We start from the raw sequence: 18182 nt of genomic DNA on the forward strand, positions 1-18182 counted from the left end.
CCCTAGAAAACCCTGTTGCGGAAGAAGTGGGTCTGCCCCTGTTTTACATTTCCCCCCATTCAGAATCAATGAGGTTGAGATTTTGCTGCTGGGACTGCAGATGATGGGATGAGAAAATATAATCAAGATAATGGGCATGAGGCAAAAATTTAAGAAAATAACCAAAACAAGAGTGTTTCCATTTTCTGTTAAGTGTCTGTACTGATGTTCCGGAATCCACTATAAGAAGTTGTAAATGGTGCATGAAATGAAAAATTCCTGGGGGTCTCCAGGGGATGTAGCCAGAGCTGTGCTCTACTCTTGGTGATTGTCTTGGATTATTTTCTCTATTCTAGCTGAAATTAAAAAACAAAATAGTAATAATTATGTGTGGCTAGGTTATCTTGACAGCAGGATGTACTCCTGGTTAATTACTATTTTAGTTCTCAGTGGTGTCTGTCAACTTCTCAATATCCTTAGTGCCCTAAACGATTCAAAGTCCAGTTGATAGTTGTTGCTCATCCAAGCCCATGCTGGATTTTTGCATTTGCCTTCTGTTTTGTGTGCTTCCTTCCTTGTGTTTCTTGAGTGTGTATTCTTATAGGATGGAAGAATCTGTGCACAGGTATTTTTTAATGTGGATGATAATGTTAAACATATTTTATATTTCTGCAATATTGGTGAGTACCATCTCCTCAAAGTAGAGTCCCAGCTCTAGGATATAAACACCTGAGCAAAATGTAAAAGGTAGGATTTTGCCACCATCTCTATCAAGACCAGGTCCAGGTACTTTGTATATAGTTCTTAATTCTCATAAATAGCAAACAAAGTGGACATCACCATTTCCTTCTACAGAGGACAGAATTCCAGCTGAGAAGTTTATTAACTTCCCCGGGGTACCCACATACGATGACAGGCAGACCCAAGCTGCTTGATGTACTTGGCCTGTCATGTAGGTTTAGCTCTCTGACCTTCTGGAATCATACCAATCAAATGAATTCTCTCGCAAAATAGTATTGTGCAAAACTATTCCTTAGGAGCTGAAGAAATGGCTTAGCAGTTAAGCACTTGCCTGTGACGCCTAAGGACCCCGGTTCGAGTCTTGATTCCCTAGGACCCACGTTAGCCAGATGCACAAGGGGGGGTTCGTTTGCAGTGGCTAGAAGCCCTGGTGCGCCCATTCTCTCTCTCTCTCTCTCTGTTGCTCTCAAATAAATAAATAAAACAAACAAACAAACAAAAGAAAATTAAAATGCTGACATTTGTCAAACTTCACATTAAAAAAAAAGTTCCTTAATAAGAGATGAAATTTCTCATTAATGCCCTCAATGGCTAATTGAGGGAATCTCTTGTTAAAGGAAATCACTGTGCTTATGTGTTCTTTCTAAAGGATGCCCTTGTCACTGATTATATTGTAATGCAACTTTCCCCAAGATTAAGTCAGTTGAACATTACATCTAGATTTTTTCAAAAATTGTGTATCGTCATCCCATTATAAGCACTTAATACTTCCAAGTTTTGAAAGATATCCTCTACACACACACACACAAAATAAAACAGTAAAACGTACGTGGGCATGGTGGCGTATGCCTTTAACCCCAGAATTTGGGAGGCAGAGGTAAGGAGGATCACCGTGAATTCGAGGCCACCTTAAGACTGCATAGTGAATTCCAGGTCATTCTGGACTAGAAAGAGACCCTACCAAACTAGTAACATGTGAGTGTGAAAAATAAAATTTTATATTTATTTAATGTATTATGTGATATAAATAATCTTTTAATCACCCCAAATCTTTGTGAGTTGTGCCCATGACATACTTACTGCTTTTTGGGCAGCTGGAGACTGGGTGGGTTCCTGAAGCATGGAGAAGTGTAACCAGGTTGATATAATTATAGAAGAGTATTGTTCTGGCCAGTCTGTGCTGACATAAGGCATTCAGGCCAAACTAGCCTGTGTCATTTTAGTAGGGATCTATCTTGGCAATCTGCACAGTTTTCCCCTGTCTTTGCTGCTGATTACCACATAAAGCTGCAAGATAGTTTTCGTAATGGAACTTGGGTCCTTATGCCCTTTGCATTGAATTTCACAGTATTTCCAAATTGTATGAATTCTTGCAAGTTGGTTGAGCAGTACCCCAGATGGTGTGACATTCTGTTTTGAGGAGGAGTTGGAGCATGTTTCCCTTTACATGTCATTCCACTTAGCTCCTTCTTTTGCTGGGTCTGAGATGGCATCCTGCTAAGTCACAATTGTCTTAACATTCTGAAGGGTGTTTTTGTTTTGGAAAACCCTGCCTCCCTGGCAGGGGACATTGTAACATTCCTCTATTCCTGTCTGCACCGTGTGTGACACAAGTGGCATGGTAGTCACTGGTGCTCTGTAACTCCTGCAGAGTCACTTCCTCTTCTCAGGTTTGCAGTCAGGAAGATAAGATTTGAGTAGAGATCACAAAAAGCTCCACTTTGGGCATGCTGTCCTTGCCTTGCAGGAGTGTATTCAGAAAGGCAAGAGCATGAGGTGGGTAGGAATGAGGCTGAATTCCAGAGGGCCAGAGAGGCTGGAGCTTGAGGATTGGAAGTTATATTTATGGCGGTTCTGTTTGGAGTTGTGGGCTGCATACAATAGCTACAAGAAAGTTTCAGATGGACTTAGACAAGCTAGAAAATGGAATTCTGGGCAGACTAGGAAGGACTGGAGGAGAAGAAGCTGAGGTGAAGGTAACAGAAGGTCCAAGAGTGAACCATATCTTAGAAGCTGAGGTAGGAAAGTGGGTCTAGAGGCAGAGTAGGGACGACTTAGACAGGCAAGTTGTCTTGGTGGTAGGAGTTCGATTTGTTGCCCATGAAGCCCGTGTTTGTCCTCCAGGTAGTGGTAGATGACTCTTCACAGTGCTGGTGTGGTTGGCCTCATGATGAGAGGTATGCTTGGGGCAGAGAGAGACTGTGTGAATGGAGACCTGTCTTCACAGCTAAAGAGAATAAATCAAGGGATGCCTATGCAGCTTGAAACTGCTCTGATATGGAATTTTTTCTCTCCCTCTTTCTTTCTCTTTGTTCCTCCCTGTCTTCTGTTGTCTCTGTTTCTTTTCTCCACTCCTCTCCACTTTCCCTGATTTTCCTTGTTTTGTGGTCAGAGGGATTTGATGAAGCTGAAGGAAATTAAGAATAAGCCAAGAAAGAGAGACAGAGTGAACATACCAAAAGGTGGGATAAACAGTGCATGGGGCTATGACCTCTAAAGGAGTGAGGTAAAATAAAGCTTTGGGGCCAGCTATTTATTACCCAGTTACTGACAGCCCTTGGCTTAGGATCCCCTCCTGTTTATCACCTCCATCTAGTTCTCTTTGTAGGAGTATATACCAATTAAAGCTGCTTTGGCCAGAGAGCCTGAGTACATCATTATAACGCTATGCCCCCATCATTCTCATTGATACAGCAGAGTTGCCTTATGGATAGACCCTCGCCCACTCAGATGGAGTCAGGGTTACTTTCTGGCCTATAAACAATGCATTGGCTACAGTAGAAAGGACTGCTGCTTAGGAATCACCATCCCATAGTCAGATGACTCAGAGGCTGCCCATGTTCCACTCAACAGAGAGGGTTTTCCCCCATTAACCAAAAACAGCCACCAAAAACATACAAGCTTTGTTGGAATAATCAGGTCTTCCTGCGTCCATCAACTTTTACAGACCAAAACCCACTCAAAAATAAAATCCCTTCCCTTAAAGTCCTCACTTAATAGCATCAGCTCTTGGTTTGGATGTACTGTTTTTGTTTCCATCCTGTCTTTATAGTTTGAACTTTTCTTTTGATAGTCTGTAAATATTCATCATCTCAGACCCTTTTGAATTGCCATGGCTGTTAGTCAAAATTGAGCAAAATGTACCATTTGAATAATAAAAACCTCATTAAAGGGAGGCTAAAGGAATTCTTTTCCTTTTGTACAAGCCAATTAGGTGTTCTTATAATTAAAAAAAAAGTCAAGCACTTTATAGTTTCATATTCCATAAGCCTGATTTTAATTAATAGAGGTGACATATTTTAGGTGTTGGGTATATATTTTGCCTCTGGTATTGTGCAATTAACATTAATGAAGGGGATGGAAATTTGGCACAGGAAGAAAGTGTCTCCCAAGGTCCTTCATGCATCTAGGCGAGGTCTTTACTAAGTTCCTGTTTCTGTGAGACTCTGCATGGCAAGAGTAAGACGTCTAGAAGAGGAGTTCTTGTCATTCTCATTGGTGAGGCCCGTTTTAATTGTTAATTTTATTTTATTTTATTTATTTGAGAGGGAAAGAAAGAGGCAGAGAGAGAGAGAGAGAGAGAGAGAATGGACATGATGGACATGCCAGGGAATTCAGCTACTGTAAACGAACTCTAGACACATGTGCCACCTTGTGCATCTAGCTTACGTAGGTCCTGGGGAATCAAACCTGGATCCTTTGTCTATGCAGACAAATGCCTTAACCACTAAGCCATCTCTCCAGCCCACGACCCATTTTAAAGACCAGTTATCACTAGAGAAAAATCTAATTTTCTCTTGTGGACCAAAGGGAAAAGATGCGGAAATAAAAGAAAGAATTTAACTTCCCAAGCTGGCAAAATACAGAGAGTCATGAACTTGGGAGGTATGTGCCTACTGCTTTTGTTTGCCCAGCAGTGACAGGTAACTGAAGATCACTGACTGGCCATGAGTCTGGTGACTACAATGTCAGCAATTGGCTGTGTCCATCCTAGTAGGGATATTATATTGGCAATTGTGCTTGTTACTGTGGTAAAGTATCTGAAGCAGCTAGCAGATAGAAGGATTTATTTTGCCTCAAGGTTTTGGGGATGTCAGTCCATCTTGGTGAGGAAGGCATGATGGAGAGAGCTGTTTAGTGCCTGGCACCTGGAACTAGTCACTTTGTGGCCTGCAGGAAGCAGAGACCAGAACTGGCATCAGGGCCAGGCTATAACTCTCAAAGGTCTGCCTCCAGTGACCTGCTTATATAATTTAGGCTCTACGCCAAAGGGTCTACTGTGTGTCAATGCAGTATCACCAGCTGGGGACCAAGTGCTCAAATACATGAGCCTGTGGAGGACATGTCAGGTTCAGACTCTACAGATATCCAAGGGAGTAGGTGTTATAAGGAGCTTTGAGGCCTCTTCTTTTACTTATTTATTTGCTAATTTATTTGGGCTTCTTCTGATATTTAATTTCTGACCTTAGGAAAGTTAATTTTGATATTATCATTTTTTGCTTGTTTTTGTTTTTTTGGTCTCACTCTGGTCCAGGATGACCTGGAATTAACTTAGTCTCAGGGTGGCCTCATACTCATGGTGATCCTCCTGCCTCTGCCTCCCATGTTCTGGGATTAAAGGTGTGCGCCACCACTCCCAGTTGATATTATCATGTTTATAATAATGTAATGGTATTCTAAATCTCCTATTTTAAGATGGAAAGAAGAATGTGTGTCACCTGGTGTAACAGTCAGCTTCATGTTGCTGGGATGAACCTCCAGAGCAGACACAGTTTATAGGGGGAATGGAATTTATTTCAGGCTTCCAAATCCAGGGGAAGTTCCACAATGCTAAAAGAAGCTGGTCCCCTCTACCAGATCCACACCGAGAGAGAAAAGCAACCACCAACAACACTAGCATTCACACTCCAGGAACCCCAGGCGGGGTTCAAGCACTCTGGGAATCCTAGGCTCACATTCCAGATCCATCCCCAGAGCTTAGCACTGGTCCCTAGTATCCAGCCACAGTGGCACGAAGTTACCAGCTTGAATGTAAGTCCTGAGTCTATTGCAGAACATCCATTTAAACTACCATACCTGGGGTTGTTATGAAACTTAAATGAGTTATGTACTCAAAGCCCTAACCAAATGTCTATCCCATAGCCAGCATTGCATACACAAAAAGAAAAATAAATTAATAACAGAGAACAAAATGTGATAACTTTGGAGAAGTGAGTTGAATATCAGGAATGCCAACAGAAGAGGAGCTCAATGTAATAAACTTATGTGTCTTCTCTTCCCTTCCTCAGACTTCTTCCTCACTGTCTACCTGGGTTAGCCTGGCTGAACATCAGTAGGTTCTGTTTTGATATGAAACAGGGCCATTGAGTGCTGTGGGAATCCAGATGCCTCAGAGCACTCATGCTCACTTCCTCAGAGACCGCTGACTTCATTTGCTTTTATTTTCTAACAACTGCAGCATAACCTTAGTGAAAAAAAAGATGCCCCCAACCAAATACAGCTGACTCTAAACCAACCACATACCATATTTACTTTTAAGTAGGTAGTAGGTAGAAAACAAGGTCAAGTCATGAAATGAGTAAGGTGCTTAACAAGATCCCCATTACCCTATGATAATTAGCTTTCATGAATACTTAATAAAAATGTTTTATCAGGGCCAGGTGTGGTGGTGCACGCCCTTAATCCCATTATTTGGCAAGCTAAAGTAGGAGGATCACTATGAGTTCAAAGACAGCATGGGACTATAGGTCAGCCTGGGCAAGAGTGAGACCCTGCCTCAAAAGAAAATTAAAATTTAAAAAGAATGATTGATTAGGGGCTGGGAAGATGGCTCAGTGTATGAAGTGCTTGCTAAGCAAGTGTGAGTATCTGAGCTCATATTCCAAGAGTCCATATAAAAGCCTCCTGTGGGGCTGGGAAGATGGCTCAGTGTATGAAGTGCTTGCTAAGCAAGTGTAAGTATCTGAGCTCATATTCCAAGAGTCCATATAAAAGCCTCCTGTGGGGCTAGAGAGAAGGCTCAGCAGTTAAAGGTGCTTTCTTGCAAACCCTGACAGCCAAGTTCAATTCCCCAGGACCCACATAAAGCCAGATGCACAAAGTGATACATGCATCTGGAGTTCCTTTGCAGTGGCAGGAGGCCCTGGCATATACCCATACTCATTCTCTGTCTGCCTCTTTCTCTCCGTCCCTCTTTATCTCAAATAAATAAAAGTTTTTAAAATGGAAAAAAACATTTAAAGCGAACCCACTTGTATTTAAAATGACAAGTGATCTGTGCATGGTGGTGCATGCCTTTAATCCTAGCACTTGGGAGGCAGAGGTAGGGGTATCGCCATGAATTCATGGCCACCCAGAGACTACATAGTGAATTCCAGGTCAACTCTGAGCTAAAGTGAGACCCCACCTCAGAAAACCAATTAAAAAAAAAAAAAGACAAATGAGGACTGGAGAGATGGCTTAGTGGTTAAGGCATTTGCCCACAAAGCCAAAGGACCCAGGTTCATTCCCCAGGACCCACATTAGCCAGATGAACAAGGGGGTACATGCATCTGGAGTTCATTTGCAGTGACTGGAGGCCTTGGCATGTCCATTCTCTCTCTCTCTCTCTCTCTCTCTCTCTTTCTCTCCCTCTCTCTCCCTTTTTCTCTGTCAAATAAATAAGTAAAAATAAAAATATTTTTAAGCTGGGCATGGTGGTGCATGCCTTTAATCACAGCACTTGGGAGGCAGAGGTAGGAGGATCACCGTGAGTTTGAGGCCACCCTGAGACTCCATTGTGAATTCCAGGTCAGCCTGGGCTAGAGTGAGACCCTACCTCAAAAAAAAAGAAAAAATATATATATTTTTTAAAAAGTGACAAATGAGTTCAGCTGGGTTATACTATAAAAGATCACTATGCAAGTCTCAACTTGTTTCTGCATGCTAGCAGTGATCAATCTCAAAATATACTGAAGAAAACTGTTCTGTTTACAGTAACATCAGAAAGAATAAAATGGGGAAATAATTTCAAACTTTAAGAATAAACTTAAATGTAAGCACTTGTATTTTTGAATCTCTAAAACAATGTTGGAAGAAGGCCCTTGAAATGAATATGGGGATATACCATATTCATGGATCAGAAGAGTTAAAAGTGTGTGTGTGTGTGTGTGTGTGTGTGTGTGTGTGTGTGTGTGTGTGTTAGTGTGTGTGTGTTCGTGTGTTCTTAAGATTGGTCTACAATTCTTCCTTCAGAAGAATCCTAGTAGGCTCTGTTTCAGAACTTGAAAAGCTGATTTTGTGCCTAATGTGGGAATTCAAGACACTGAACTGCCAAAACAACCTTGCAAACAAAGCTGAACTAGGAAGACTCCCGTTTTGCAGTGATAGAAGCTATAGTACTGGGTTGTAGAGATTGCTCAGTGAATGCATGTAAAGCCTGATGGCCCCTGTTCATTTCAGAATCCATGTAAAGCTAGACGCACAAAGTGGCGTATTTGTCTGGAGTACATCTGCAGAGGGGCAAGAGGCGCTAGCATGTCCATTTTTCTCTCTTCCTTTCTGTCCCCTCTCTTAAATAAATAAGTAAATATTTTTAAACCTATAGTACTCCAATGACCACTGGGACACTGTCATATGACCGTGGACATTTACACAGTGGAACAGAATTGGGAGTCCAGAAATAATTTTTTACTTGGCCAATTCATTTTCAATGTGTTTTTTTTAAATTCTTATTTATTTATTTATTTATTTGACAGAGAAAAGGAGAGAGAAAGGAAGAAAGAGAGACAGAGAATGGGCACACCAGGACCTCCAGTCACTGCAAAAGAACTCCAGACATGTTTGTTCCTTATGCATCTGGCTAATGTGGGTCCTGGGGAATCAAACCTGGGTCCTTTGGCTTTGCAGGCAAATGCCTTAACAGCTAAGCCATCCCTCCAGCTGTCAAAGTATTTTGAGAATAACTCAATGGGTAAATAGTCTTGTTTGCAAAAGAATTAAGGTAGATTTCTTTGTATATCATGTACAAAAATTAACTCCAAATGATCATAGATCGATTTATATCTCATTTATTTAAAAAAAAACTCAGCTGGGCGTGGTGGCGCACGCCTTTAATCCCAGCACTCGAGAGGCAGAGGTAGGAGGATCGCCGTGAGTTCAAGGCCACCCTGAGACTGCAGAGTTAATTCCAGGTCAGCCTGGACCAGAGTGAGACCCTACCTCGAAAAACCAAAAAAACAAATAAAAAAAAACTCTCCAAAGATAAAAGACAGGCATGGTGGCACATACCTTTAATCCCAGCACTCAGGAAGTAGAGGTAGGAGGATCAAATTCCAGGTAAACCTGTGCTAGAGTGAGAACCCACCTTTAAAAACAAAGCAAAACAAACAACAACAAACTCCCAGAAGAAAAAGCCAGTTAGGCACTATGTCCCAAAGGGTCCACAACATCTCAAAAATTAGGATGTGGTAATAAATGCTTAACTTTATGAATATACTAAAGCTGTGGAATTATATACTAGGTATGTTGTATGCATGTGAATAGCATCTTAGTAATTTTTAAGGAACTTAACATGCCTGTTATTTTTAAAAGTGGGAAAATATCAAAACCATATAAAAAGAATAGCAAACCTAATGATGTAATGTCCCCCTAGCTGACATTTTTTCCTGTATTGGTGACAATATATATAATAGTACCTGTGGACAGAAGTACAGATGGATCACTGAATAACATGGAGTTTAGTTTCCTGCTTTTTAATTAAATTGAGCAAATCTGGGAGGCACTGGCTTCATCTCTGCTTATTTGCCCATTTTCCTGTTGCAAGATCTGAGTTTGCTTCTAACTCATGTCTAACTTGTAAACTGTTGTTCATTATGTGCAGTTATGATATATCTTTATGTATAGAGTATTGGAATATTTCCTTAGGACAGTATCTTTGAAGCTCTATTAATTTCCTAAGGCTACAGTCACAGGTAAACACAGGCTGGGTGTCGGAAAGCCACAGATACTTGGTCTCTGATTGTTTTGGAAGCTAAAGTCTGAAGTACAGTGGCTACAGAATTGGATCCTTCAGGGGTTCAGAGTGTCTCCCTCCCATGCTTTTCTGCTGGCTTGCTGTGGCTGCCAGCAGCCCTTGGCTTTTCTCAGCTTACACGTGTTTCATTCCAGTCTCTCTCCCTTTGCATCACCTTTGTCTTTGCAGCTTTGTCATGATATGTGTGTGTGTATGTATGTATGTATATATATATATATATATATATATATATATATATATATATATATATACATATACATACATACATACACACACACACACACATATATCCCTTAAGCAAGCATGGTCTCATCACAGAATCCTGGATTTAATTGTTTTTGCAAAAACCTTTTTCCAAATAAGGTCACATGCACAGAATGCGGGTAGACATATTTTTAGACCCCATCTTTCAGCCCTCTGGAAATAGCCTGTCAGAGCTTTGGGAGCAGCTATGGGGGTGGTCTGTTGCATCTTTAGGGAAGATGAGGGAACTCATTCAAAAACAATAAGAGAACTAGCTCAATGCTGTTCGCCGTTTTATTATCATCACTTAACATTTGAAACAGTGTGAATCTCCCCTGGCCTTAACCACTCCTCCATCCCTTGGTTTTTGGCATGTCCTCCACTGTTAGGAAGCTGGCAGTAAGGGGGATCTTTCTAAATCTCAATTTATACATGTTAAGCCTAATATCCAGAAAAAGAACATATATTACAAATATAATAGACATATAACAATCAACCTTGCTATTGGGGAGATAGAAGCTGGTGTGTCACTTGTTCCAAGCCAGTCTGGGCCACATGGTGAGGTCCTCTCTCAGACAATCAAATAAATAAATCTGTCAGTTTTATAGGTAGAAAAAATCTTAATTTTGGCTCTCCTGGAGCATAAAATTGGTTCTTTGTAACCTCATTTTATAATTTTTAAAAATATATCAATATTTCTGTTAGAATATGTTTTTCTTGTGATATTAAAGAACTCTTTATGTAACAAAATTATGGTTACTTTATATGACTGCTTGTATCTTCATTTTGCTTCTTTTCTTAAGATAACACATTATCTTACTTTTATATGTGGATTTCCTTATGCTCCCTTGTCAGTGCCCATGGAAGGTTTTTATTTTTTTTATGACTCACACTCCCTATCTTCCATGACAATGGACACAAAATAAAATTCTTAAAATAATAATAGCCCTAATAAATGTTTTTATGAAAAGAGCACTGATTATTTTGTTCAAATTAAAATATGGGAAAAATTGTTTTCTCTGTAACAAAGGAAACATTATCTCAAGCAATTATCATAGAATATGAAGTGTATGGAAACAAACACACAAACAATCCAAGCACCATCAATATTCAGACCCCCATTTTGTAAACAAGAATCAGAAACTCAAAAACCTTGGACAAATTGTCTGAAATGATCAAAATTATATATGTTTTTATATTTATAATTAACAATGTATTTCCTATGGATGCATCATGTTTTGGTGGCCTCTTTTTCCTTGTCCCTGCCCCCATTCCATTGGGGGTCACTCCTCAGTGGGGTTGCAGGTATTCCCTGTGGGGTTGTGGTTATGTGTTGTGGGAGCGGCAATCAGTTACTTTGCGGGGGGGGGGGGGGGGGGGCGGAGTCAATGCTTCAGGGCATAATGTCTCAACCTGTGGCTCTTACAATCTTTCTGCCCCCTCTTCCACAAAATTCCCTGAGCAGTCGTGGGTGATTTTAAACCAGTACTCTTATAATATCAAATCTCCTTTTTCACTCTCTTGTTAAATGTGTTCTGTAAATTTGTAAAAATGTTATTTTTTTGGCCTGGCATTTATTTGATTCTAATTTTTTTATTACAAATAAAACTGGGTATGGTGGTACATGTCTTTAATCCCAACACTTGGGATACAAAGGTAGAAGGATTGCCGAAGGTTCATGACCATCCTGAGACTACAGAGTGAGTTCCAGGTCAGCCTGGGCTACAGTGAGATCCTACCTTGAAAAAACAAACTATATATATAGATATAGATATATATATAGAGAGAGAGATAGTGAGAATGAAAAAAATGCAAATATGGGTAACCTTTGACAAGAAAGATACATTGCGTATTTTTTTTTTTCTTTTGAGAAAAGGTCTTTTCTCTTTAATCCCAGGCTAGCCTCAGACTCAAGATGTTCCTATCTCCACTTCCAGAGTGCTGGGATTACAAGCGTGTATAGCCACACGTGGTCAGAAAGAAAACAATTTAATATAGTGTGTCTGGGGCTCTAGATCAATAGTAGAGGGCTTGCCTAGCATGTGTGAGTCCCTGCATCTGACTCCCACCATGTAAAAAGAAAAACTTAAAAAGACATTTTGGAATCATCAATGTCTAGGAAGTCATAATGTTTTCACATATCCATTCTTTCTTTCTCTCTGTGGTTGTGTATGGGGATATGTGGTCCTCTGGTATTATATATTTTGTTTTTATAATGGAATGGAGAACAAAATGGATTTGCTTGTTATTATTTTGTAGACTTCATACTACTCTACGATATGGATAAATTTTATTTAGTGATTTCTCCTTGTACATTCCATTAAGTTCTGGTTTGTTTCTTTTATGCTGGAATTGCAAACACCAGGTAGCCTTGCATATCTATCTTTGTGCAATTCTCATTTGTTAGGATGGTTTAAGTACATTTTACTTATGAGGATTTAGGACATTGAGTCAAATGAAAGGATTACTATTATTGTTAAAACTGTATATGAAGCAAACAATGACAAAAGGGGAAAGCACTTCGAATCTCCTCCTTGCCGGTCCTTAGCATTTCCAACAGGTAGGTTTAATCTGACTGTAAGAGGAATATGCTCTAATGATATGTGCCCTGTCTCCAGGATAGAATATTGTTCCCTTCACATGTGAACTTAGTGCCCACTAAGAGTTGGTTCCAGTGCTAGCTTTTTTAAAATATATAAAATATTAATTATTTTAATATAATTTTAATAAACTATATTAAAATATATAATATATTTTCTCTTAAAGGAATGAATGAATGAATTCCTCATGTCTGTTGGGTGGGCTGTTCTGATTGAAAATAAAAATAGAATTGTTTAAACTGGGAAGCACAGTTAGACAGTAGAACTTGGTTTTCAACGTAGACAGTGATTAGTCACCTTGTTCTGTCTAGTATTGTCCTTGGTTTAGCTCAAAAGCTCTTGTGTTGTGTCCCAGGAACTTTATTTTTCCACCTGAGCCCACACAAAGCCATATGATATTCTAGTGTGCCTCATTTTCAACTGACTACAATCTTGACCCTGAAAAAGCAGTCATTCCTAAGTGGACATGGACTGTTCTTGGTCTTCGATGGGTGATAGCTTCCTGATGTTGTCTGTTTCATTTTCCAGGGCTCTTCATGTGCTTGTGTGCAATGCAGCAGTATTTGCTTTGCCCTGGAGCCTCACGAAGGATGGCCTGGAGACCACTTTCCAGGTGAACCACCTGGGGCACTTCTACCTGGTCCAGCTCTTGCAGGATGTTTTGTGTCGCTCAGCCCCTGCCCGCATCGTCGTGGTCTCCTCTGAGTCCCATAGGTGGGTTTGAATTTGATTTGGTATTTTTCACCTGTCCCCTTGCATGCTCCAGGAAAAGTCCCCGAGAATCTGCTTTTTTGAGAGTCATGTTGAATGGGCTGAGAAGCATGAGCCTGCATAAGCTGGTTTCCTTCCTTTTTCTAGTTCCTTCTGTGAGCATGATTATGGAGGATTGTTTGGGGGGACTGTCTGAAGCAATATGGAGTGTTTTTACAACTATACTTCAAGCTCCCCATTGATTTTGCTTACAGATGGAATAATAATTGATTAAATCTGAATGGCATGACCTTTATTGATTTGTAATTCAACAACTTCAACATCTTACCAAGAATAATGTGCAGTTATTCTAGCAGGAGAAACAATGCAATTAAAGACTGCGAGATGAAATCCAATTGTTTTATAATGAGAAATTAGGGAATTCAATGCAGACATTAGCCGTGTAATTGTAGAAAGGGAAGTACTGTAGTTGGAACATATTAGAAATCTGGCCATGCCTCTTTTGGTTAAAATTTCAATTAAAACATCAGATGGCATTTCTTTTCAATTACCATTAGAATATTTAGTTGACTAAAAAGACATCTGAAAATTTCATCGTATTTTCAACATATTTGTTCCTGGAGTTGGATAAACATCTATTTGTTTAAGAGAAGTACTCAGAAAAGACAAAAGAATTTGCTGGGCCGGCAAGGGGAGATTTAATGTTTGGAGATTTTTTCCTTCCCATTTTCATGATGTGGGGGTGGGGGAAGCTTTTACTTCTAGTAAAGTAGCTCAAAAATTTTAAAAATAATGTGCCATGGACTATTTCTTTTTCTCCTTCTTCTCCATCTTAAGTCCTGAAATGTTTTAGTGACCCAGAATGAAGCTTATTTTTTTTAATCATATTTCTATAAAATGTAACCCCTGGGACTTTGAAGAGAGAGACCAGCCAAGGGTTAGCTTGAACCCTTTATCACTCCCAAACACAGGGGCTTATGGTATAAGTGACACACCACAGACAGATTTACTTTTGCCATTTTAAATTTATGATGGCTGAAATGAAAGAGAAATGCCAGTAATAATCCTCCCCCATTCGAAAAGACATGAAACATCTAGTAATTAGGTGCTAACAAAATCTGGCTGGGCTTATCTTTGCAAATCATACCAGGCTTGTGAAAGAGAGTGGAGTGGCCCCGTTACGGATTGTGGGAGGCTACCGTGGGGGAAGACAGGAGAGACAGCTCTGGAAATAAATCTGCCAGCCCCAATCGCTCGCCAGATGTGGAGGGCACCACGGGATATGTTTAAATGAGCTGGTATTTAATGGGAGATTATGTGGAATTGTCAGCGGCTCACTTCCCTTTGTCAGTCTCCATCTCAGATGCTGTTTCATGGGATGCCTTTGTTCCTTACTTTACCATGGTGTAATTCCTGCCTGTCTAGGAGATCCAAATCTTAATTTCATTTAAAAGATGAGTTTGAAGGAAGAACTTTGGCCTTCAAAATCGAGATGCGTGTCATTCATTTACAGAGAAGGCCTTCCTGAAGTCTGTGGACGGGCCATGCCTGTCTTTGCACATAATTAAAGGACGTTTTTACCAAATATTAATTCTTGCAGACTGAGCTGTTTATGACCCTTTTGCTATATTTCTCAGCTCCAGAGAGCAAGCTGGGATGCTGGGCACACAGGTAGTCTACACTCACTACTCAAGGACCCAGAGCCCTAAACCAACTTTTAAAATGCAAGTGTTGATATCTAATTACCTCCATAAACCTTGGCAGAATCTCTTCGTTGGAGTCAAGACCCCCTGTTAAGGGAAAAATAAAGTCCTATGTTTGCAGAAAATATTATACTAGACTGCCCTCAGGCAAAGTATTTATTAGCTTCCCTGTGTCTTCACTGTGTTTTACTTACTTATTTAGAGTCTGAGCAAGTGAATTGAGCTTTGCCTGTCTAAAATACATCATATTAAAATGAGAAGTTGACTTCCTTGCTGTGAAATTTTTTCAGATAACAATTAAAATAGAATGAAAAGAGCCTAGCTGGCTGCTAAGCTCCAAATGGCTGAAGCCGGCACACATACAACTACTGTGACACAAACAATCACATACATTTTCGCACATACAACCACACACACAGTCACACATAACCACACACAGAGTCACACATAACCACACACACAGTCATACATAACCACACACACAGTCACACAGCCACACAGAGTCTTGCATTCATTTACATGCAAAATCACAAACACAGAACCCCACACAATTAGCCACATACACAACTATGCACAGTTACACACAATTGCACATGTAGTCCTGTCCATGTACAATTTCTCATGCCAATTCATTTTGTACTCCTTGAACATATTAATTTTATCTACATAGAATCTATCATAATGTCTTTAATTTAAAGTTGGAAATTAAATAATGTTCAGTTAAAAAATGAGATACAGGGCTGGAAGGATGGCTTAGTGGTGAAGGTGTGTGCTTGCAAAGCCAAAGGACCCAGGTTTGACTCCGCAGAACCCACATTAGCCAGGTGCACAAGGGTGCGCACACATCTGGACTTTGTTGGCAGTGGCTGGAGGCCTTGGAACGCCCATTCTCTCTCTTCCTCTTTCTCTAAATAAATAAATAATAAATAATAATAAACTTTTTTAAAATCTGAAAAACAGGGCTAGATAGATGGCTTAGTGGTTAAGGTGCTTGCCTACAAAGCCAAAGGGACCCAGGTTTCATTTCCCAGGACCCATGTGAGCCAAATGCCCAAGGTAGTGCATGTGTCTGGAGTTTGTTTGCAGTGGCTGGAGGCCGTGGAGCACTGTTTCCCTCTCTCTCTCTTTATCTATCTCTCTTCCTCTCTCAAACAAATAAAAATAAAATATTTATAAAATAACAGTAATGATGATGTTGATGTGAAACAGCCGGGTGTGGTGGCACACACCTTTAATCCCAGCACTTGGAAGACAGAGGTAGGAGAATTGCTATGAGTTTGAGGACATCCTGAAATTACAGAGTGAGTTCCAGGTCAGCCTGGGCTAGAGTGAGACCCTTCCTCAAAAAAACAAAAGTGAAAAAGCAAGCAAAAAGAGAAATAGAGAGAGAAACCCAAGACCCAGTTGCTTTTTGAAGTTAGTGTCTGGAAGCAAAAGTTAACATTGCAGTGCCCCAGCAAGAGATGATTCTGTTGGGCCATCGTGTTTTGGCTTTGTCAGTTTTTCTGCTTGAAAACAAATCAGGCAGCCATTGAGAGTTGCCTGTCTGTCTTGAACTGAGAGGGAACCTGTTTTCCAGGATCCTCAGCTCTGCTTAGTAGGGTTAGAAGTGCACTCATCCTTCCCACTTCCTTGAGAACTGTCAAATAGCACTAGTCAGACCTTTGGGATCAGAAAAGGAAACTGGGGCTCCTTCCAGAAGAAGGATGGAGGCTTCACAGCTGATGCTTCTCCATCTTAAATGCTGCTTTATCCTGTTCCATCTTATTCCTTATCATGGCAGTTTTGGCCTTGTTAATGGGAGTAGATTCAGGGAAAGAGTCACTTTTCTACTATTGGCAGTTAAGTCAAGGGCTGGGTGTAGTTCAGTGGAAGAGTGTGTTGCCTAGTGTGCCTCAAGGACCTGGCTTTCATCCTTAGCACTGCAAAATAATAGTCACAATAAAATAAATAAAGCAGTTTAGTCCACGAAGTGGTCGCCAGAAATGAGGTACTCCTTTGTCTTTCTTAAAGGCCAAGCAGAGAACAGTTCTGACATGAGATAGCACTGCCTATAGATATTTAATGGAGAGCTTTGAGGGTTTAAACTTGAGTCAGTTGTGCCTTTCTAACCAGACTTCCTGCAGTACAGAAAGCTTGTCTCTCACTTTAGAATTCCCATCCCATGGACAAGCTTCAGTCCTAGAAGCCTGGATTGGGTTTCTACTAGGATCTGGACACTGTACAGAGCAACCATGTCTGCTCACCAAGAGTCCTCAGTGTGGCATTAGAGCCAGGCGGACAAATGACCTGCGCCCAGTGTGGTGGTAGTGACAGAGGGGCCCTGGGCTGGTGAAGCACAGCGACGGCACAGCTAGCTGTAGCTGATGTGGAAGAGACAGTAGTTGTTACTGAACACCGGGCAGGATATTGTACAGTGCCATGTACAATCGATGCTTAAGTATCCTGGCAACGTGTATTTAGATCTCTTTGAATCTGTCCTTCCTACCACAAAGAAATCATTCTGACATCTGGCTGGGAGAGCTTCTTGGAAGATGTGTTCCTGAGCTGGGTTCAGCTAAATACAGGCCAGGGAGGTTGTCTTGCAGTAGTAAATTAAACAGCATTATGGGTAACAGTGAAGGGTGCTGTATTTATTTCATCCTCACTACCCTTTACCACCCTGAGGAGTAGAGTTTTCAGGTCAGGTTTTACGCCTTGCATTTTTGTGTTTCTAACTGAGTAGCCCCTTTTTGTGACAGCTCTTCTGTAACACCTTATTACTATGCTGCAATCAAGTTCAGAAATAATATAACTGCCCTTCACAAACCTATTTTAATTCAGCATAATGGCTTAACTCTAATGTAAAGAAAACAGAAGTGGGAAACAAAATAACATGTGCTCCAGTGTGGAAATACTTGGATAGGACCAAAGGGAAGATACTCAGATGCCTGTGTTCATGCATAAATCACCTTGAGCAGGACCCTCACAACGGCAGACTGTCAACAGGTATGAGCTATTGAAGACTCCAGTGCCACCCACACCGAGCCAAGCCTCACACGGCAGAACCTCCACATCTGAGAGCGCATTTGTACCTCACTTATGTAGTTGTTGCACTGGACGCCATACTCAGGGGCTGTTAAAATGGTGCACGTATGTGAAATACAGTTAGGCTCCACATTCACGTAATTTGACCCAAGCTTCACATCTGTG

At 40.6% G+C, this 18182-nt stretch overlaps 1 protein-coding gene across 6 annotated transcripts in view; it reads left to right on the forward strand.

Annotated features, from left to right (window-relative positions):
* Positions 1–18182, forward strand: part of Wwox (WW domain containing oxidoreductase) — a 1097314-nt gene that overhangs the window by 309223 nt on the left and 769909 nt on the right. For all 6 annotated transcript variants that reach the window (XM_045140876.1, XM_045140880.1, XM_045140889.1 and 3 more), the window contains exon 7: positions 13105–13290. In XM_045140876.1, coding sequence (XP_044996811.1) covers positions 13105–13290 — 186 coding nt within the window. The remainder of the gene's footprint in view (positions 1–13104; positions 13291–18182) is intronic.

Source organism: Jaculus jaculus, chromosome 1 (assembly GCF_020740685.1).
Source record: "Jaculus jaculus isolate mJacJac1 chromosome 1, mJacJac1.mat.Y.cur, whole genome shotgun sequence".
Classification (NCBI taxonomy): domain Eukaryota; kingdom Metazoa; phylum Chordata; class Mammalia; order Rodentia; family Dipodidae; genus Jaculus; species Jaculus jaculus.